Genomic DNA, 23618 nt, shown 5'->3' on the forward strand with positions numbered 1-23618 from the left:
TCACAGGAAGGTACAGTATCACTTTTAAATGCATCTGTTCCTAAGAGAATAATCAGCCGAAATACAGCATTTACTTGCTTCTCTGGTTGCGTACTTACTGAAATTATTTTGAAGGGATATTAAGAGCACAATTACAACAGGATCCCTTTGTGGATAAGACCAACCATGTTATAGCAGTTTTTTGAGGTTATATTTTGGGGTATATGACTGGGGTTTTCAAGTAAGTAGAGACTGAATGAACATTTATTTATCATGGAAGCTCTGAAAAAGGATTTCTATTTAGGTAAAGGCTAGACTACTTGGCATCTGAGTTCCTTCCAAATCTGAAATGCTATGATTCTAATTACTCTGGGACTCAGCCTCCTAACATATGACATGGCTTATAACAATGACTTGAGTAAGAGGTTAAGGATTATTAAGTACTCCCTAGTCATATACATTTATATATAAATATCATATAAGTAATGAATTTAAAAAAAAAAAGTATTCAACCTTGGTCTCATCAGATTTGGCCTGAGGAGGGAATACCATACATACACAGTTGGGTATCTTACCCCACAGGAAAGAAGAGGGAGGAAGATAAAAAAAAAATAAATAAAAGGGGGGGATGATGGAGGGGAGGGTAGATGGGGGTGGAGGTAATCAAAACAAACACTTTGGAAAGGGGACAGGGTCAAGGGAGAAAATTCAATAAAGCGGGATGGGTTGGGAAGGAGCAAAATGTAGTTAGCCTTTCACAACATGAGTATTGTGGAAGGGTTATACATAATGATACATGCGTGGCCTAGGTTGAAGTGCTTGACTTCTTAGGGAGGGTGGGTGGGAAGGGAAGAAGGGAGAGAATTTGGAACTCAAAGTTTTAAAAACAGATGTTCAAAAACAAAAAAAAAGTTTTTGCATGCAACTAAAAAATAGGATACACAGGCAATGGGGCATAGAAATTTATCTTGCCCTACAAAAAAGGAAGGGAAAAGGGGATGAGAGGGGAGGGCTGACTGGGGAACAGGGCAACCAGAATATATGCCATCTTGGAGTGGGGGGGAAGGGTAGAAATGGGGAGAAAATTTGTAATTCAAACTGTGGTGAAAATCAATGCTGAAAACCAAATATGTTAAATAAATAAATTTAAATTAAAAAAACTCTAAAAAAAAAAAGTATTCAAGTGTCCCTAGCGTAATTTCATTATGCAATTCCAAATAAAATGACTTCTGTTCTCGTTTATATCTCACAGAAACAAGGTTACCTGGTTTTGATAAGTAAGCTATGAAAAGAAGCTTGAATCTATTATTAGAGATTCTTTTTTTTAAATTAGGTAAGATAAAATAAAAAAGGTTGTGGACAAGTTAAACAATTAATACAATTTAAAATATGGCCTTGCATCCTGGAATTTTCTTCTAAGATTATTCACTATTGTCATTTGTGAGAAGAACTGAGGAATGGCATCAGGCTGGTAAAAACTCTCATGGGCCTAACAAGGCTATTTGGTAAATGATTTTATTTATTGTACGCCAAGATCATCAGCACTCACAATCATTTCTTTCAAGATCCTCAATGCAATTTATAGACCTTAATTTAGCAATTTCTGAAGTAACCAAACTTGTGTTAAGAGAGCTAAATGGTATGTTCTCTTACCATTTCTCTATCTTCTAAAAACATCTCTCTCTCTGACTGTGCACATAAGATTAGAAGATCTACAAAATAAGGTTACAGGGAGTGGGATGATACATACCCTAATGTCACACAGAGCAGAGCAAGCTGGAAAAACATAGGAGGAATCTTGTAGCAGAACCACTATGTTCCGTGGATACAATCAAGCTAATCCATTCTGTGGATTTATGGCTTTGGAAAGCAAAGCCAAAGCCTCTAACAAAGACAGTGTACCCCAGTTAGTATTGTTGTATCTGTGTAAATGGGGAGATGAACTATGAAGCAAATTACCCAGCTGACTACAATGAATGATTTTATTTTCTGTTATTATAATTCACCTGAATCCCTTCTCTTCAGGCCACTTCCCTGCTGCAACCCCTTTGCCCCCTCATACTTCTTCCAGAAATCCCAGTCCTCAAACGACATCTCCTTCTAACCTTTAAGATAGATAACTTACCTTCTCCACAAGGTTTTCCACTAGAACCAGAGAAAAATAAGTTCAAATATCCAAGAGGTACAACACAAGTTACTCACACCTTCCAATCTCATGGTCAAGCAGACCTTTTCTTGCTATTCTGTGGTTTTTGTAATCTGAATTAGTTTGCACTGACTTCTGACTACAACTGCAGAGACAAACTCCATGAAAAACCTTTGGGTCCATTGGCACTACTCTCACTCCCTGGGCCTACTACAATCATTCTCTAAGTATAGACTCTGGCTGCTCAAGAAAGAGTCTTGACTGTGGCAGGGACCGTGCCCTAAGGACTGCATCCCCTTCTCTCTGTCCTCACCCTTTACTAGTTCAGCTATTATGGTTCAAACTAATCAGAAAGCATGGAAGAGGAATGGTACTTCTTGGTTTCCATGGGAGCTAGATGTAACCATAATTAAAGGAATTTTCAAGGGAAAACACTCCCTATGTGGTCTCTAAACGATGGGGAGCTATGTTAAAAAAAAAAAAAGCCCAAGAATGGTAGAGTAATGAACGACCAGCTTTAATTTAAAGCAGACAAGTGAGAACTATGGTAGACCAAAGAAGTTTCCTACCATAGGTGCTCTTTCCCTTGTCCATTCTTCCTCCTTAATTGCCCTTTGGCCAGTCCTATTATAATAGCTTATCCTATTTTTCCTGACTCCATTATACCTCATGTTCCATGCTACACATAAATGCCTGCCACTTTCTCTACTACCCAGTCATGACTGTCACTTTCCTCCCCAAAAACCTTCAAGGGCTTCCCATTTCTGCCAGATAGAGTTCAAATCCCTTATTCCAGAATTCAAAGCCCTCCACAATTTGTAGTAAATAGAGTACCTCATTTATTTTTTTTTTGGAGGGGCGAAGGCAGGGCAATTGGGGTTAAGTGACTTGCTCAAGGTCACACAGCTAGTAAGTGTGTCAAGTGTCTGAGGCTGGATTTGAACTCAAGTCCTCCTGACTCCAGGGTTGGTGCTCTACTCATTGCACCACCTACCTGCTCCAACCCTCCACAATTTGGTTTGAAACAATTTTTTTCAGATGCAATAGTATGGTAAAGTAGATAGAGAACTGGCATATAAGCTAGTGAGACCCAAGGTAAAGTACTACCTTTGACAATTTCAGTACTGGATATGTGACCTTGGGCAAGTCACTTAAATTCTCATTATCCCCAGGAAACTCTCTAAGACTCTAAGTTGCAGAACAAGTATTCATCTTCATCGATAGAAGAAATTTCCATTGCCCATACCAATGAAACCACAAATTCAGAAACATGCCCTCCCCAAAAAGAAAACTGACATGATACTGTGCCTTAACGTTTTTGAAATGATTTATACACTTCTTATTTAATCATCACATCAACACTGTGAAGGAGATATTATCGGTATCATCATCACCCTTCTATATTCTCTGCATTCCTTCAAACTGGGCCACTCATCCTTTCCCAAACTTATCCCACCTATTCCTAGCTCTGCTTTGGCTGATGCTGTCCCAAATGCCTGGAATTAAGTGACCCTCACCCCTTCTGCCCACCATAACCTGCTGAAATTTTGCTCAACCTTCAGGGCTAAGCAAAGGTTCAACCATCTTCATGAAATCTTCCTTGATTCCCCTAGAAAAGAAATCATCTCTTCTATGTGGATAGTATTTTGAACCTTTCCTATGTACTTAGCATTCTCTATTTTACATAATTGCTTTTTTGTGTACCTGTCATCTCCAGAGGGGGCAGAATCAATGTCTTATCTGAGTGTGGTACTTCGCACAACTTCTAGCATAATATTCTGCACATGATAAGATGGACAAGGACCTTAAGAAGTGATTGTGGAACTGAATCAAGTTAAGTTATATGAGGCACAGATTCTGTCTTCTCTACACCAGATAAAACTTCCAGATTGTTTTACACAAATGTCACACACTTAATAGAACTCTAATGAATATGGAAAGGTCTCAATCATCCAAGGTTCATTATGAAGGGAGTTAGTCTTCAGGAACACAAATTCTCTCTTTTGCTGATGAGCTTCTGGCCAATAAGTTTATTCATTCACTTAATAAAAAACATTCACTAAGTATTGTATTACTGCTAATGAGAAGTTCTGATAAAAGGGTAGGTATGGCAGAGGTGAAAGCAATCACATATATTGACATTTGAAGTCTTTGGGAGCTGCTGACTCATAGACTTCATATCTCCCAGAACAACAAAGAAATAAGACCTACCTATGCTCATACTGATGATGATGATGACAACAATTTAGAAAGATGCACCTAAGAGAAGACTGCCTGATTTTGAGAGGGCTTGATACAACTCTGACTCACTCTTAGATGGGACTAAATTCATTAAAGCAAGACTAGTAAATCTAGAAGGATCTAGAAAGCTGCCATACAAATGTAGTCAACCTTCCCCCCACCAAAAAAAAAAAAACCCCAAACCTCTGGATGCTTAGGAATGAGGTATATTTGGGTTTATATGGGTACAGGAGTGATCGTGAATCAAACCAGCTAACCAAATATACTCACTGCACAAACTTCAAGCTGTCTGGTTTCTAGACCTTTTAATACAGAACGGGCTGAAAAGGTCCTGTAATTTTTCAATCAAAAGAAGTAAACAACATCTCATGATTAAAGGCCAAGCAGGTCCTATTTCCCTCTAAACAAAGACAACCTAGTGACTCTGTTCTTTCCTCCATAATCCCTACTTCTAATGAAATCTATTTTAGCACAATGTACTACTCAAAATGTCCTTTGTCCATCCCTGAAGATAGGAGAAGTACATAAGACTTCACCATATTTCTCTCATCACAGCCATTGGAAAGTGCTACTTATTTCAAAATTCACACAATCTTTCCTACTGAAACTTAGTTTTGCTTGTCTTGCTCTGGTGCTGACTGTATCAAGTCCCAGTATATTGTAGAACCTTTCAAATAATATTCATAATTATTCCTAAAAGCTCATCTTAACACTCCACACGTGGGAAACCAAGCAGATGAAGAATGCCTATTGTCCAGCCCATTAAGCAGGTCTGTCAGAATAGATGGACAGATGGATGGATGAATAGAGAAATATCTATATCTATATGTGTGTGTGTGTGTGTGTGTGTGTGTGTGTGTGTAAGCATGTGCACACACATATCTTGGATATATATCCATATCTATGTATCTATATATTTAGATCTATCTAAACACACCCCCTCACCCCCCCAGATGTATAGCTTGGACAGACTCTGTAGATGGACAATGAGCTACATCCAGAAGAGAGAAGGAGAAAATAGGAGAATGGTTTGCATTTGGGAAACAAGCAATGTTGGGGCAGCTAGGCAGCCCAGTGGGTGGAGTGCAAGGCCTGGAATCAGGAAGATTCATCCTGCGGAGCACAAATTTGGCCTCAGACACTTACTAGCTGTGTGACCCTGGGCAAGTCACTTAACCCCATTCGACCCAGTTTCCTCATCTGTAAAATGAGCTAAGAAGGAAAAGACAAAACACTCCCATATCTTTGTCAAGAAAACCCCAAATGGGATCACAAAGAGTTGGACACGACTCAACAACAACAATAAATTCAACAACTTCAAGTTTCTCTTTGAAACAAAAACCCACCTTTTTAACATCAATACTTTTCTGATGATGTTATATAGTCTGAGACTCACTAAATATCACCATCTACAAAGAATCGAAACTGCAAATCACATGAAGGGCAGTACAGAGAAGGAGGGTGGGCATATTACTAATGACGAACTATGTGACTGGCATAATCAAAGAGACGTGACAGAAGGTGGGCTGATCATAGAAGAGCAAGGATAATAAAGAGTTTGTCAGAATGGTGCTCTGGTACCCACCTAATGTTAAAAGAACTAAAGGAAGATGCCCAGCACTCTGCGGGTACCCCTTGTGGAAAACAGAGGAGAAGACGTGGTAAGAGCACAAAGGGTAAGAAGGTATGGATGGTGTAATCTGTACCTTTGGACAAAGTAGACAGATAAATCACAGATCCATTGTAATATTTAACTAAGAGCTAAAACTCAAATGTTCTTTTATAGTAACTGTGAATAAAATTGCTAGAAACGAACATAAATACACTTATCTTCCTTTTTACACAACTTGCAAGAAGAATCCTAAGTGTTTTCCAAGATTCCTAAGATTAGTATCATGATGAAATTGGCATCAGTTTTCTCATTTGGGTCAGCCTCTGGATCCTCTACCAAAAACAAGATCTGACTCAACAGACTGCATGTTATCTGTGAGACTCAGCTGGTCACAATAGCCTTTGAGCAATACCATGATGGCATGCCTGGCCACCTTGCCACAGTTCTCAAAAATAGAATTATCACCGTACACTGATTCTGATAAGCTAGGTATTATACAACACCTAAAGAGAAAGTAACCTTCTGTTGTGTTAAATAAAGGGACCTAAGACCACACACACACACACACACACACACACACACACACACACACACACACATACATTCTCCAAAGCCAGAAAAGGCTGACCCTATAGGGGACAGCTGAACACAATGCCACCATGAACACCAGCCTGCAATGATGAGGAACAACCTATATGTTGAGGGGAGTTCAGCATGATACAGAAAGCATTGAAAAGAAAAGCTATATACCTACATCTTATCCAGGCTACATCTGGAGAATGAGCTGGTTGTCAGTACAGGAAAAGGGGAATCTCAGGACCATACCTGGTCTGAAGAATTCTAAGGATTCTGGGAGGAAAACGAGATGAGGGGGGCTTTGGTTTCAAATCCACTCTAAGGCAGGACTAAGGAATTAAACTGGGTTTCAAACATGTCAAACATGTCACACTCCCAAGTGGGGCCTAAACCAGATCAAAACGTAATTGGGAAATATTGAACAAAATAAATAAAAATACAATAAAACATAGATAACATTAAGTTTTAAAACTAAGTATGCAACACACATGGATCCTTAAGTACAGTTTAGTGGTTGCTATTTCTATTTGAATTTGACCCCACTAGGTGAAACTAAACTGATTTCTCCTAATGTCAAATCCTCAGAATTGGGTCAGAAAGTACCTGCTTCCACAACTGTGTCACAGAAACCATCTTGGTCCTATTCTGCATCATTCCAAGTTTCCAATGTACTATCAAATGGCAAAGCTGAAGACTCCAAAGGGCTTTGGTGGAAATTGAATTGAATGTTCCAAAGTTCTGGTCCATAATTTGTATTAATATGATGACTCAGCAGCAAATACTACCTTAGTACACAGCAGCTTCTGGGAATTCCCCTGCATGCTACTTATAAAATATGTCTAACGAGGGACAATCTTTGAGATCCTTACAGAGAAGTGCTAAATGAAACATCACAATTCAATCCTGCTCCCAGTCAAGATTTCAAATCTTTTAATGCCATTAAATATCTACTCCACAATACAAAACAGATGGAGTACCTCCACTCACCTTCCTTGAAGTTGACGTTCTTTCGTCTCACTAGGACACGGAAGTTTTCAGCTGGGTTCACACTGCCAACCTAAAAAACACCCACAGACAACAGCATCTCAGACCAATTTCCTTCTTTTCCTGGCATTGACCGAGGCAATACACATAGCTTAATATGGTGCATTTGCTCTTGTGAAATAGGAAAGAAAGGCCTTTCCATTCATTTTCTTTTTCATTGCTCTGTTCAAAAGCCAGAAATGTTATATGGCCAGTACCCTACAGTCTGGGCTTCCATTTAACTGCTTTTATATCAGCTGGTTGTCTTTCCGTGGGGGTCAGAGGCAACTGCAATTCAAGCAACCAACCGGCTCAGCTCAGCTTCAAGACTAAGCAGCACAGATTGCTTACTCATCCCAGCACCCAAATAATTAGGAACGAGTTCTCTGCAGATTGAGGTATAAGGCAAAGTTCATGTGATTCTCTAAATCAGATGTCGAACAAATGTCCTGCAGATCACATATTGACCACAATACTCCTGAGTGTGGCTAAAAGCAGATTAAAATATAAATGGGAAACATTTAACAAAATGAATAAAAATACAATAAAGCACAGAAAACATTACATTTTATAACTGTCAGTATATAGCCCATAGGGATCCTGATAGTCCTCATTTCTGAGTTTGGCACCATTACTTTACATGCCCTCTTTTGGGGGGAGGGTGGAAGGTGACATATGTTGACATTTGCAACTGAAACTCTGGGAAAGTATTTGGCCATGCTGCACCTGGACATTTTCCTAAAGAGGCAATATCAAAAAACATACTGTATAGACACTTGGAGGCGTGTCAAATTGAAAACCCACTCCTCTCCACAGCTTGTGGCACTCTGAGATCATGCCTATGCTCCTTCATTTTAGCTTCCGGCCTTAATGATGAATAGGAACCACTCAGCCCACAGAATGGGATGCAAGGTGGAGTGCCAGCTTGGTTCCCCAGCAGATACATTTTTACTACACGGTGTTAAAGGCAAGTTTCTAGTTTGCTTTCACAACTATTATTCTAAAAGAACAGGACAAGCTCTCACAGAGATTAGGTCTAGCATTTTTTCCCTTCAAAATAGGAGTAAAAGTGAATCTGCATTCATAAATTGCACATAAATTTTCATTTTTTTATAATCATTACATAATATATATTAACTTTTTACTGGTAGTGGCTGTCTTTGAAGTTAAGAAGTGACAATATTATTTCCTATCAAAAACTTCCCAAAACGAAGAACCAATAGTACAGAGATTAAAGCAGAAATGGTTCACAATATACTATGAATACTCAAAAGCATTCTCACTTTCACTGACAATTTTTCTTTCTTCAAGCCTCAGTCAATGCAAGTACTATTTTATGTCTACTATTCCCACTGGTTTTATGTGTCTGTCCTTTTCTTTCTTCTCAAAAGAATAGTAAGTACCAGGTCCTACCTCTTTCTCTTTAGGAAGCTTCCTTTCATCTCTATTCCTAATACCCACTAACCCAAAGACAATATTTTCAAACACTAAGTACTCTCTCACTAACTATGGAAAACCTCCACTTTCAGGAATCCTGAACTAATGATGTGTTTTAGAAAGAAAAAGCAGCAGCATGGCAAGTGCCATTTTGCTTAAGACTTCTTAGTATGCCAGAAAATGAGACCAATGTCAATTTCCCCTGGACAGAGTTCATCATTCTAACTATAAGGAGAACGCAAAAACAAATCTAGACTCTGATTCCTTCCCCCAGCAAGAATAATCTCTGATACTAATAGCGACCCTTCCAAGCAAGTCAATGTGTTGTATGGTTAATTTTGTGACTTTATTTATTAAAAAGAGAAGGAAGGATAGAAGGAAGGTATGGGGTTTTTTTTGTGTGTTTTAAAAGATAAAGAATGAGAAGAGAGCAGATGATTTGCCAGTGATAAGGCTACTAGAATTGAGAGATCTGCAGCGAAACTCTTAAATCTTCGACAAGGTGAGGAAATGGGACAAGACTTTCTTACACTGGTGATGTTGCCCTCAGCCAGGCTGGAGATACTAAAGTAGCCTTCCTCTCTCTCAGTTTTAGCCTTTTTAGACACAGGGTCATCTTCATGGCTAGGAAAGAAAGAAACAAATTGGGGTTTCAGACTTCTTTTCTTAAAAAGAAAAAGAATCGTAACTGCTAATAGGAAATACACAAAATTATTTTGCCAACCATCTAAAAGAGACAGCTGTACAAGGGCCTTCTTCCTACCCAACCCACTTTCCCTAGCTGCCAGGCTAGGGAAAGTGGGTTTTGTGTCCCAGGAGTGTAGTTACTACAATTAGCACTCACATCAAGACTCCCTTACAAAGATGAAAATTCAAGCACAGGTAATGGAAACTTAACTTTTAAGTAAGGAATCCATTACCTTTCAGATATTATTTGCTAGTTCCTATTTCAGAATTGATAGCTATTAGATCTCTCTAGACAGAAGACTTTTATGTATAATAACCATCCTCTCTATTAGCAGATATGAGAGCTTTATAAACTTCTACTTAAAACAGTTTAAACTTGCTGGACAAACAGTAATTAAACATGCAAGAATATTCTCATAAAAACCTTAAACTATATCTTAAAAATCATTTTCAAAAAGCAACTTTTAACTGTTCTTTTCCAAAACTAAATACAATTTTAGGTTAGAGTCTAACATGATCTTTAAAGTAACTTTATCCTAAGATGAAAAATCCCTTAATAGCACATCTTAAATAAAAGAGAAGAAGCCCCTGTTAATAACAAGTGAAAATAAACTCCAAAGACATTGCCCATAATTTCTTTGCTGCTGAGCACAAAAATATGAGATTATTTATCCCAGTGAACAAAATCAATCTGGTATAAAGCATACTGTCAAAAATGGCTGAATGAGAACTGTAATCAGTAACTAAATTATGGTATTTGTAAACAACATACTGTCATCAAAACCCTAAGCTGGAAAAACTAAACTAACAAAGAGATACAGAAAAGTGGCAATCCCTAAAAATAACACAATGGCCACTAGGAAAGCAAGTCACTGACATTTAAATAATGAATCACCTCTTATGGCCAAGTAGGGGGATTAAAATCAGAACAGCTTTATCCTTTCTAGAATTTGGAGTAACAAGTAGAAATTAAAAGAAATGAGGGTGAGGAGACACAGAGGGTGAGGAGAATCTGGAGCACATGACCAGGCTATAATAGAGTATACCAATCCTCTTTCCTCATTGGGTGAAAATAACTACATGAAACCCAAGAACAAATACATTACAGTGAAGAAAGCACTGAAATTTGGAGTTGGCAAGCCCTGAGTTCATAATCTGGCTTGGCCTTAGGAAAATTTTACATCTCCTCATCTGTAAAATGATAATGTTGTTACAGACTGTACTATATACCTTAAAGAATTTTGGAGGAAACAATGTGTCAGGACTAAATCACCACCCTAAGTGAGAATTAATATTAATAAGAATATAATCAATAAACATAAAGTATCCATTCAATGACTATAGAATGGTTTGACCTTGGGAAAACAAGGTGAAAATACAAATGATATTGTCAACTGTGTCACAATTTGAGTTGACAAAGTTTAATAAGTAGCCATGAAGTATTTTGTTAATCCTAAATCAAATTATTTTATAGTAATTCAATAAACAATTATTAAGCAGCCGTAATGTACAATACACTGTACCAGGTGCTGTAAAGCATACAAACATAAATTAAACATGGTTCCTCTACCCACAAGAAACTTACAATACAGCAGAGCTGATGAGAGAGCACAAACGAATGTATCATACACTAGAAAAGAATGTATAAGAGAAGAATAGAGTCTAGAACAAGGGTTTTTAAACCTATTTTGTGTCCTGGGCCCCTTTGGCAGTAGGCAGAAGCCTAGGGACCCCTCCTCAGAATCACTTTTGTTGCCTACATTCAAAATTGAAGGAAATACCAAAGTTCAGTTGGAGCTAACTAAAAATAAAGAGGTCATTTTTGCCCATCTAAGTTGATGGACCTCCTAGAGAGGTCCATGTACTCCAGGTTAAGAAAGCCTATTCTAGAAGTGAAGAAAGGATCCCTAGAGAGATTGAGAAAAAAGCTTTGCAGGGGAGACAGAATTTAACAATACTATCCAGGATCCCTGTGAGGAAGGGAAGGGCAAAGATTAACTAAAACATTCATTTTACACTGGAAATGTTGAGTAGTAAGGGGGAATGTGAATTACTCAAGATCATTTTGCTTTGAAACCATCACCAGAACCTAGATATCCTGACTGAAAGCCTAGTTTAATAAACGGTATTTTTTCCTTAAGCACAGTCATATTCATATAAAAAGAAGAATTTCATTTTTTCCAGATTATTACAGTAACTGTAATAAATTACTAGATCAATAGTGCTGAATAGTATCCCAGTTGTCCTGACTTCTTGAAATAAACAACAGGATCCCTGTTGACCTGTATGAACACCCCAAACTCCAAAACACATTATTATTAGTATTGATGTTAATGACAATGCTGCTTCATGTTTTGTATAGAGTTTTGCTGACAGAAAGGATATTAAATATGTGAGTATCTAGTCCTCACACAACCCTGTGAGTTAAGTAGTCCAAGTCTCCATTGCTGAGATGAGGACAGAGTCTCGGAAGCAGGACATGACTTTAGCCACGTTCTCAGCATTACGCTCTCTCCTAAGAAGATATTTAGGCTTGATTTTAGAACTAGAAAATGATTTAAAGTGAGAAGAAAAAGAAAGGTAACCTTTAGAGTACCAGTTCTTTCTAAGAGGGTGAAAAATAACAATATAAAGTACAGAGGTAAACACAAAGAAAAAAACACCCAAGGACTCTTGGCATTTCTATAAAACGCAGGGTTTAAACAACAACAACAAAAAAAACACTTCACACATACTTATTAAATGTTGGCCCTTCCATCCTAGGTGTCAACTGACTGAACATGTAGAACACAACTAATATTTACACAGTTTTTCCTTTCATGGTAAAATGACGCAATGGTTAGTTAGGATGAAATTATATAAGCTGCTAATTATAAATTCCTTTAGCACATACATCAGGATGTAGAAGAAAGAGCATGGGACTTGGAGTTAGAGGACTCGACTATGCCATCTACTATCTGTGTAACCTTGGGCAAGTTATCTGTCTCCTCTGGGTCTCAATTTTATCATCTAAATAGTGAAGAGGCTGGACTAGAGTATGTTCAAAGTCATTTCCAGTTCCAATATTCTATAAATCTATGACTGTGTCTTCCACAGTGCCTGGCACAGTTCCTTTTTCATAGCAGACACTCAATAAATAAATTTCTGTTGAATGAATGATTGCTGAAGCACTCCCAAGCTAGAGAGAATGAGAGAAGGGGGGAGAGAGAGAGAGAGAAAGGAGGGAGAGGGAGGGAGGGAAGAAGTGCACACATGCATGCAAAATTTCTCTGACATTCATTTAGGAAATGTAGACAAACAGCTCTGTAAATGAGTAGAGAACAAGAATACAAGCTTATGAGTTTTCTCAAGAGGGAACAGTACAGAAAGATCTGAAGGTGTGATCAAAGCACTGCACTAACAGTGTATGGGTAGGCAGGTTTTTTTTTTTAAGTAACTAATTTACATTTTAATCAAAGGAGGAAGAGGAAAAGGCCCATTTCTTTCCAACAATACCAGAAGGTAATAAAAATCACAAACTGAAGCTTTAAAATTTACAATGCGCACACACACACACACACACACACACACACACACACACTCACTCTCTCTCTCTCTCTCTCTCTCTCTCTGTCATAGAGATAATCACATGACTGAAGTGAAACCAAGTTAGGTTGTCTTGGGAAGGGAAGGAATCAACATTTCATTCAATTAGCCCCAAATATTAAAATCAGAGGGCTGCACAAGGAAAATATATTCCCACTAAAAGGTCTTACACAGAGAAAAGATCACATTAAGAATAGTGAGAAATACTGGCATCTTGTGGGAAGAAACTGCATCTTTTGTGTGTTTTGTGGCATATGCAGGACAGACTCTTAACACCCCCTATTTCTATTCTGGCTAAACTAAATGTATTAACCACAAAAACTCCCAAGAAAATACAAACATCTCTATATTAACATGAGAAATAATTTACAAAAATACTGTCAAACACTTAGGGTTTTTGGAAATTGCCCAGAAAAAAAGAATCAACTCTTTCTTGGCTGGGATGGGGGTGACCAACAAGTTTCACTTGATCAGTGGAAAGCAAAGGAAAGATCTGGGTCCTACTGTGTTGCCTGAAAAAATGTGGCATGCCAGACAGAAAGCCTAACTCTGGGAAAGACTGCCAATAATCTGGTCATCTAGGCCCTAAAGAAACAAATGAATTTATTAGACAGACAATCGTTTTGAGATGGTCTAAAACTTACCCAGCTGACTTACTTTACTAAATGGAAACTATTGGAAGTTTAAACAGAGTTTGATAAGGTAAGGATGGGAGGTCTCTAAAAGAAATATACTACTGTATCTGACTTTTTGTTTTCTGCAAACTATTAGCTTCTCATTAATGACATGATTAAATACATCCTTGTGATACTTGTAAAAAGTACTAGGGGTAGATCACTTTTTCATCCTCTTTTTCAACTTTTCTCCCCCTGACCTTGGGAGATTCAATATTTTCTGGATATCTACTACCTCCTCAACCAAAAAGGGCCATGTAACACTCAATATCCCCTAAAGTTAAAAGAAAGAGTACAAATTAGGATGCTTCAGAGGCATACCCATAAGTTTGATCTCTGCTTCTCTATTATACACCAAAAGTTTGTGTCACATGTCACAAATAAACAGAGAAATTTCTAAAAGCAAGGCCAAGCAGTTGCTTTGGATACAACATAATTTAAGGCAGAGATGCAGAGAATCTGGCTGAATCTGAGACTCCGAGGTTACTAGTTCTTCCAGCAGCCAAGTAACACTGACACCAAACAGGCAAACTCAGAGCCCAGACATATACAGCACAAAGTCATGGCTTTGGTTCACTAGGGATGACCCACACACGGTAAGTGAAGAGTTAACTGAACTGTACAAGCCAATGATGGTAAGATGGATGTCAACGTTTCAACTAGGAGGGTCTATTTAAGTCCTAAAAGGACTTTTTATGTGGAACATTCCAATTTTTCAGGCTTATTTTCAGCATTTCAATTTTTCAGTGTCGATGTTACCATCCCTATCAACTATAATTTGAAATGAATTATTAAAACAATGACAGCACCAATCAGATGACTTACTTATCTTGGAAGATATCCTGAGCTGTTATTTGATCCCTTTTCCTGATGGCTTCAGTCAAAGGGAAGAGAGTCTTTATTTTGGAAAGTGGGGCTTGGCACTTAGCTGTTACCTCCTCAGGGGGATCCAGCATGTCCCAGAGATGTTGCTGGATTGGGGGTAGGGGATCACTGGGGTGCAAAGCTCTATGCAGCAGGCACTGTTGAAAAAAGTTAGAGAGCATTCAGTTCACCCTGCAACAACAACCAGACAATTCACATCTACCCTCAAGCAGGGATTCTCAATCTAGTACTCCTGATAACCATCATATTTCATAACATATGCAAATGACATAAGAAAACATTGAACTCCACAAAAACATTAAAAGAGAATGCTGAAAAATTATGAAGAACAAACATGATTCCCCCAAAAAAGGTATGAGAAAAAGTCACCACCCCTCTCCTTGGCAGAAGTGGGAGGTTCATGGGTGTGAAACTCTACATATTATCAGACTTTTTCTATTTCAGTGATTGCTTTTGCTAGAGGTTTTCCCCTCTTCTTCCCTCTTTTCTTCCTTTAAAAATATTATTTGTTATATGCAATGCTTCTCTGGGAGACGAGATACTGAGAGAAATTTTAATGATGCCAAAAAAAATGTATCAATAAAATTATTTTAAATTTTTTTTCAGATAAAGAAATCACATTTCTCCTGTCAGACTGGTTAACATGACAAAACAGGAAAATGATAAATGCTGGAGAGGATGTGGGAAAATTGGAACATTAATACATGGTTGGTGGAGTTGTGAACAGATCCTGCCATTTCAGAGAGCAATTTGGAACTATGCCCAAAGGGTTACAAAAATGTGCATACCCTTTGACCCAGCAAAACCACTCCTAGGGCTATATCCCAAAGAGATCACAGAAGTACGAAAGGGACCTGTGTGTACAAAAATATTTATAGTACCTCTTTTTGAATTGGCAAAGAACTGGAAATTGAAGGGTTACCCATCAATTGTTTAATGACTCAACAATTTGTGGTATATGATTGCAATGGAATACTACTGTCCTCTAAGAAATGATGAGCAGGTAGATTTGAGAAAAACCTGGAAAGACTTATACGAACTGATGCAAAGTAAAGTGAGCAGAACCAGGAGAACATTGAACATAGTAATAGCAATATTACATGATGATCAATTGTGATTAACTTATCTACTCTAATCCACATAATGATCCAAAACAATTTCCAAGGAGTCATGATGAAAAATGCTGTCCACTTCTAGAGAAAAAATTAAAGGTATCTGAATGCAGATTGGAACATGCTGTTTTTCACTTTTTGTATTTCTTTTCATAGTTATTTTTCTTTGGGTCTATATCTTTCATAATATGACTAATACGGTAATTTGTTTTCCATAATTGAACATATATAACCTATATCAAATTGCTTACTGTCTCAGAGAGGGAGGAGGGGAAGGGAGCAAGGGAGAAAATTACAAGTAAAAATTTTTAAAAATCATGTTAAATATCATTTTTACATATAATTGGGGGATAAAATATTTTTTAAAAAAGACCTTTTTAGGGACTCACAGGCTTCGCTAGACTGCCAGGAGAATTCATACTACAATAATGTTTAAGAACCCCTCTCTCAGAGTGAATAAATTAGTTTCTTTCCAGACAGAGATAGAGATTAGAGCTGTGATTTCACTTATATAAAGAAAATTCCCTCTACCAAAGCTGACTGGCACTTACTAACTTACTGTTAGTCATTCATCAAGCATTCATTAAGAGCTCACTCTGTACTAAGGCTAGGGATACAAAGAAAGACTTTACAGTCTTAATGCAGGGCTGCCCAACCATAGGTTTTTACTGAAACAATAGACGATATATTCTGATTTGCCATTTTAGTGAAAGCTCTGTGGTAGCTCGGCTTCCTTACTAAAGCATTTATGTAAATTTCTATGCTTGTAGGCACACCCCACATGGCCCACGGGCAGCATTTTGGACAGCCCTGTCTTAACGTATGGTCTAAGGCTTTGAGAGGGTAGATATCTGCCCAGAGTCACAGAGCCAGTCCATGGCCCAGGCAAGACCCAAAGCATGGCACCTACATAGATTAAGTTCTTAGTCAATGCTTGTTTATTTCATTTGATTTGACCTGAACTCATGTGCTCTTTATCCACTCAAATAGGAAGAAAAAATAGCTGACCCATTCTTCCTTCTTTCACTTTTCTTCATTTGACGAAATTGTTAGAGAATCATCTATACAGCACATTGACCTGCTTAGAAGAGTAGCTTTCATCATCAGAAATTATTCTTACTGGGAGAAGGATATGGAGTCTGGATTCATTTTAGAGTTGTGCTTTTAATGATGAAATATGTTGAGGGGAAAATGAAATGGGTTACATTCTCTGTCATATAAAGAATTCTTAAACAAAACAGCACCTACCTTGTTGCTTTGTTCTATTACTCAATCAGTGGGATCATTTATTTATTTATTTATTTTTGCTAATGAGAGACAGAAGATAACACTGGGGCAGAAGAGATGAGGAAAGGTTGCAGAAGGAAGTGACAGGGAAATGGAAAAAACTGCAATTTTGTCAATAAAGGCCCATGATTAACTTCTTAGTGGGAATAAATAGAGGCTATACAATTAACTTTTTATACATAGCAACTTTTCATGATATAAAAAATATAATTTGGCAAATGTTGTCAAATGAGAGAGACTATCTAAAATACCCTGTAAACTTTAAAGAACTATTCCAGCTATTGCTATTATCATTAATTATTATTTTTATTTTAAAGGGGCTTAATGTCCAGGGGATGTATCATTTGGGGTATCACTCATGTTATACTGTTTTGGGAAATCCTACTTGACTGGGGCAGGGGGAGATCAATATTTTAGGCTAGCTTGGTGGCCAAAAGCAATCTCAGCTTCCCTCTGGAGAGAAGATGCTACTGAACTATGTCATGCTCAACATTAAAGAGCCTAAGGCAGTTTCTTGGATTTTATCCTATAATATTTTGACCAATATGAAAAATGTCCTTCAGCCCATCACTTTGCATGGTGGCCAAGACTAGCACCTGCTTAAAAGACAAGAAACTTTGGACTGTGAGGTGGATTTCAAAGTTAATTAAATCTCACTCTTGCCCTAATTTCTTTTAGGTAATGGTCTTTCAGCTACTTGGATTCCTATGCATGAGTGACTTCCTGATTTGACTCATCTGCCCTTTATTTAAAATGTTACTTTTGAAATGTTCTTCAAGTATTTTGTTATGAAAGGCAGGAAAATAATAGTCTTTGAAAGAATTAGCCAGTTTATGTTGTAACTCTTGAACAATTTTCTTCAAAGAGGCTAAAGTGTTTGTTTTCTTTCTGTTGAACTTCTGCTCCTGACTTTCATAATGCTGCTAAATGAGCTTCTCAAGGAGACTCAAAATATTTGGCAAATAGACTCTGTTGGGGCTTAGATTATTAGAATTTCTTTCTTTGTTTTTGCTTTCTAGTTTAGATATCAGCTCCATATGTGTGTCATAAAAGGAATGTGGTAGGGATTCCTTTGCCTATTTTTTCCAAATAGCTTACACAACATTGTAATTAATTGTTCTTTAAGTATTAAGCATTCACTTGTGAACCCATCCAGTCTTTTTTTTTCTTTTTCCTGGAGAGCTCAATGATAGCTTGTTCAATTTCTTTCTCTAAGATAGTTTTATTTAAATATTCTATTTCCTCTCTTGTTAATCTGGGCAATTTATATATTTTTTTGTAAATATTCATCCACTTCACTTATTGAATCCCTTATGTTTTCTCTTTTTCATTTACCTTTTTACACTTCTCTTGAGTCTTGCATTTGCAAGTCAAATTTTAGCTTTGGTCTTTTCATCAGAAATGTTTCAAAGTCCTCAACTTCACTGAATATCCATTTTTCCCCTGAAGGATCATGTTCAGTTTTTCTAAGTAGGAGAGATTCTTGGTTGTAATCAAAGTTCCTTTGCCTTCTGGAATATCATTGCAAGTCCTCCAGTCCTTTAATGTAGAAGCTGCTAAATTCTGTGTAATCTTGACCGTGGCTCCTTGATATTTGATTTGTTTCTTTCTGGCTGCTTTCACTATTTTCTCCTTGGCCTGAGGGTTCTGGAATTTGGTTATAATATTCCTGGGAGTTTCCATTTGGGGAACTCTTTCAGGAAGAGATCAGTGACTTCTATCAATTTCTATTTTACCCTCTGGTTCTAGGAAGTCAGGACAATTTTCCTCGATAATTTCTTGAAAGATAATGTCCAGGTTCTCTTTTTCATCATGGCATTCAAGTAGTCCAATAATTATTAAACTATCTCTCCTGAATCTATTTTCCATGTCAGTTGTTTCTCCAATAAGACATTTAATATTTTCTTCTATTTTTCATTCTTTTGATTTTATTGTTTCTTGATGTCTCACAAAGTCATTAGCTTCCACTTGACCCATTCTGATTTTCAAGGAATTATTTTCTTCAGTTAGTTTTGTACCTCCTTTTCCATTAGGACAACTACTTCTTAAGGAGTTCTTTACTTCAGTGAATTTTTGTACATCTTTTTCCACTTTTTAGGCTTCCTTTACCAGGCTTTGACTCTTTTCCCACAATTATCTTGAAAAACTCTCATTTCTTTTCCCAATTTTTCTTCTACCTCTCTTACTGGATTTTTTAAAATACTTTTTGAGCTCTTCCAGGAGTTCTTTTTGGTCCTGAGACAAATTTATATTTCTCTTTGATGCTCCATGACTAGGCATTTCAACAATGTTGTTCTCTTCTGAGCTTTTGTTTTGATCTTCCCTGTTGCCATAGTAGTTTTCTATGGTCAGGGTTTGGGGTTTTTTTGTTTGTTTTCTTGCTCATTTTCTGGTCTATTTCATGACTTTTAAAGTTGAGCTCTGCTCCTAGGGTACAGAGGCACTGTCCCAAAGTTGTTTTGCCAGAGGCCAGGGTCCTGGCAACCGGACTGCTTCACCAGGGCCACAAGGGCCTCAGTTGCTGACCTGTGCTGGAAGTAGGGGCTTTCTGATGGCTTGCCTGAATACTGCCTGTGCTAGCCTGTGCTCCCCTTTTACCCAAATGAGACAGACCTTTCCTGAATTCCTTCTAAGTTGTCTTGGGCTGGAAAATTGTTTCACTCCATCCTTTTGTGGGTTCTGCCATTCCAGAATTTGTTTTGAGGTGCTATTTAAATTTGTTTGGAGGGGAATTTGGGAGAGGTCAGACAAATCCTTGCCTTTTCTCTGCCACCTAATGTCTTAAATGCATAAAATACATAGGATTACAAAGGAAACAAATTATATTAAAATAGTTACCAAATTTTTTTTAAAGTTTGCAGACTAAAGACTAAAAATTTCTGTTTTAAAGCATTACCTTAGCCAGGCCTCACCGTCTTTAAACTTTTTATCTATAATTACAGAATGACTTTCCATTCTTGAACAAAATTTCAGATTATTAGCCAACAACTATTGGGGAGACAAGGAGACAAGGATTCCAGAGCACCCTGGAATCAAACTTGGTGCTCAAGGTATATCTGATATAGTCATTTTAGGGGGACTTGAAGGAACTTTTTTTAAAAAAATTATTATTTATTTTTAGTGTTCCCTTTTCTTTTAATTTTTGAGGTCCAAATTCTCTCCCTTCCTCCCACCCCTCCCCCACCTACTGAGAAGGCAAGCAATATATCAATTATACATGTGAAATTATATAAAATGTATTCCACACTAGCCATGTCACCAAAAAAGAAAAAAAGCAAGAAAAATAAAGAAAGAGAGTAAATTAAGACTTCAATTTGCACTCAGAGTTCATCACTTCTCTCTTTGCAGGTAGATAGCATTTTTTCAACATGGATCATTGAAAGACCTCTTAAAAGGGCAAGTATGTGGTTATAGTGACCTTAAGGAGGGCTACTACGTAGCTTTATGCCTTCCAGGCTACTCTCTTACTTCCTCGGCCACCATGAGCCTACTCCACTGAAGCTGTTATATACTTAATTTTTACCCGAGTACCTAAGGGAAAAGGAGTCTACATCCCTGTGTCACTGGCTTCTTGCAGTACATGAATTCCTTCTGCCCTGAACATTTCCTTCCACCATTTCTTGAGCTGATTGGGTCTCTCCTTTAATTTTAAAATGAACAATTGTTCTTCCCACTCATTGTGCCCTGGACTCACAAACAAAGATATTACATATCTGATGTAACATCGTTATGTAATGTATTTGATGATTTTGATACTGAAATTACTTTTTTTTTTGGAGACTGCAGCACACTCATGTCTCCTGTAGGGCCTTGCATATAATAGCTACTGTTTGTTAAACTGAATTTAAATGTTTATTGAATTTCTACCTTTGATTAAGTAGTTTCTAACAAAGAAGTGTTACTGGAACACATCTTGTTTGTTAACAGATATTACTGTAATACATTTCACTAAAATGTCTTCTTTTCTTTGGATGTAAAAGCAAGGAAATGTGTCATTCCCAGGAAAATGGCAAGAAAAAAAACCAGGAGACCCCAGGTATAAAAGAAATTAACTTTTTGTAAAACACATTTAAGAGAAAAAGCTTAGCTACTTCTCTTCAAGAGAAATGTACTAATGTTTGTGCTTTGGTTCTCCTCTGAGTTTTCTTTCTTCCCAATTTCCATCAAGGGCATCACCATCCTTCCAGTCACTCAGGTTAGCAATCTTCAGGTCACCAATTCCTCATTTTGCTTCACCCCACATCTCATCAGCTGCCAATGTGTCTGCTTCTACTTCTTCAATCCCATGGCCACCACTTTTCCCTTGGACTACTGTACAAACCTAATCAGTGTCCCCGCCCCAGTCCATCTTCCACACAGGTACCAAGTTGATATTGTTATAAGAGGGTATGATTATGTTATTACTGATAACTTGTAACAATAAATTCCAGTAGCTTCCTAATGCCTCTAGGATCAAATAGAACCTCTTAAGCTTGTCATTTAAAGCCCTTCACAACCTGGCTCAAACCCACCTTTCCAGTCTTATTCTGTTTCCATTCACACTTCGCACGGTCTGTATAATATTCTTCTTTATGCTTTCGATGGTCCAGCCAGATTGACACACTATTTCTCAACCACAAAACACTCCCTCTATTATCTCTGGACTTGGTACTACCTGATTCCATGCCCGGAACGCTCCTTCCTTTTCACCCCTGCATCTCAGAATCCTTTGTTTCCTTCCAACTTAGTTCAAAAGCACTATGATGTCTTCCAAGTGCTCATTTCTTCCTCACAATCTCTGCCCTTAGCAAATTACCCTGTATTTCTTTTGTATACACTCATATAAAAAGTCCCTTAGCCTCTCAATGCTCTAGGCAACTCACCACATTCTAGAAAAGGTGCTGAAGTACTGTCAAGGGAAATTCCTTCTGCCAATGAACTCACCAGTCTAGTCCTCACTTGTACACTTATATATGCTCAGGTCATCTCCCATGGAATGTGAGCTCCTTGGAGACAAAGATTGTTTTATTTTTGTCTCTCTATCTCCAGGGCCTAGCACAGTGCCTGACAGACATTTCCTCAACTCTAGGTGAGTGATTTACAACAGCCCTGTGGAGTGGGTAGACCAGGTGGTATAATCCCTACTACACAGATAAAAAAGCCAAGGCCCTGGGTTATCCATCTCTCACCTGAAACAACCTCTGAAACTGGGGATTTGGAATTTTAGAGGTTTGAAACATGTCTTCAATGGTGTCCTCATCATCATCTTTGTTAACCAAGCTCATGGAGTCAATCAAAGCATCAACTGCAGACAGCTGAGCCTCTAAAATCAAGCACAAAGAGATAGAATAAAAACAATTATTCCTTCTGTTTTGGTCCACTAAAATTCTTTTTTGCTCTCTTCTATTTATGATTATACTAACATCATTATAGACATCACAAGAGAGAGATTTTATTTTAGTAGTCACTAGTACACATTCAGATGGAATGCAACTCTGGAAGGAGTCCATTCAGAAATCAGTGTCCTCAATGAGCTAGAGACAGAAATGCTTATTTATAACATTCTAGAGATGTGATAAGTCTTTTATAAACCTCATCAAAACCCAGCACCTGCCACGCTGCCTTAGATAGAGAAGGTACTTAATAAATACCTGCTGACTCATTTCTATCAATCTTTTGGACTTTTCCCTTCTAAATGGGTCAGCCAAAAACAAAATGTACAAAAGGATTCTAAATAAAAATACTTCTAGTTAAACGGTTACATGCATATTGGCAGAGCTACTATAAAATGGAGCTAAATATCTACTTATTTAACAAGAAGCATTTTTGCTGTCTCTCTCCCCTCTCTCTCTCTGCATTCCTTTCTCCCTCCTGTTCCTCTCCTTTTTTATTTACTTTTTTGAGACTAGACTAGAACTACAGGGATACTTATGGGCCTGGTCGACCAAGATAGGCACCCGAGCTTTGACTAGCTCCATTTTCTGAGCTTGGCTGGTTCGTCCCTTGTTAGGCAACCCAGTGGCTGCCCATTTCGGAAGGCTCATCATGTTGATGCTAAACTTAATATGCGCACTTGATTGATTTAGCCCACTGCAGTTCAGAACTCCCAAGCTCAAGATATCCTCTAGGCTCAGTCTTCCCAGTAACAGGGATCACAGGCCATGCCCAGACCCCTTTACTAACATAAGTTCTGGGATGCTCTTCTGGCCTATTATGACTTTTTAGAGCAAGCTAATGTTTAATGTTTTAAGTGACAGCACTGCCATCATGCCATGGACTGAGAGAGAACTTGGTGGCAAGCAATGTCTCTATTTCCACACAGAACATTCCTTTCACCTTCTCTCACTTTTTTTTATAATTGCTAGGCACTACATAGCCTGGTCATTCTTAATAAA

At 37.8% G+C, this 23618-nt stretch overlaps 1 protein-coding gene across 1 annotated transcript in view; it reads right to left on the bottom strand.

The window, feature by feature from the left end:
* The window catches only part of XRCC5 (X-ray repair cross complementing 5), a 114598-nt gene that overhangs the window by 56379 nt on the left and 34601 nt on the right, over positions 1 to 23618 (bottom strand). Inside the window, exons 13-16 of the mRNA XM_036756969.1 lie at positions 22413 to 22546; positions 14786 to 14982; positions 9545 to 9638; positions 7542 to 7611 (exon numbers count right to left, since the gene is read on the bottom strand). Coding sequence (XP_036612864.1) covers positions 7542 to 7611; positions 9545 to 9638; positions 14786 to 14982; positions 22413 to 22546 — 495 coding nt within the window. The remainder of the gene's footprint in view (positions 1 to 7541; positions 7612 to 9544; positions 9639 to 14785; positions 14983 to 22412; positions 22547 to 23618) is intronic.

The sequence above is a fragment of the Trichosurus vulpecula genome, chromosome 4, assembly GCF_011100635.1.
Source record: "Trichosurus vulpecula isolate mTriVul1 chromosome 4, mTriVul1.pri, whole genome shotgun sequence".
Classification (NCBI taxonomy): Eukaryota; Metazoa; Chordata; class Mammalia; order Diprotodontia; family Phalangeridae; genus Trichosurus; species Trichosurus vulpecula.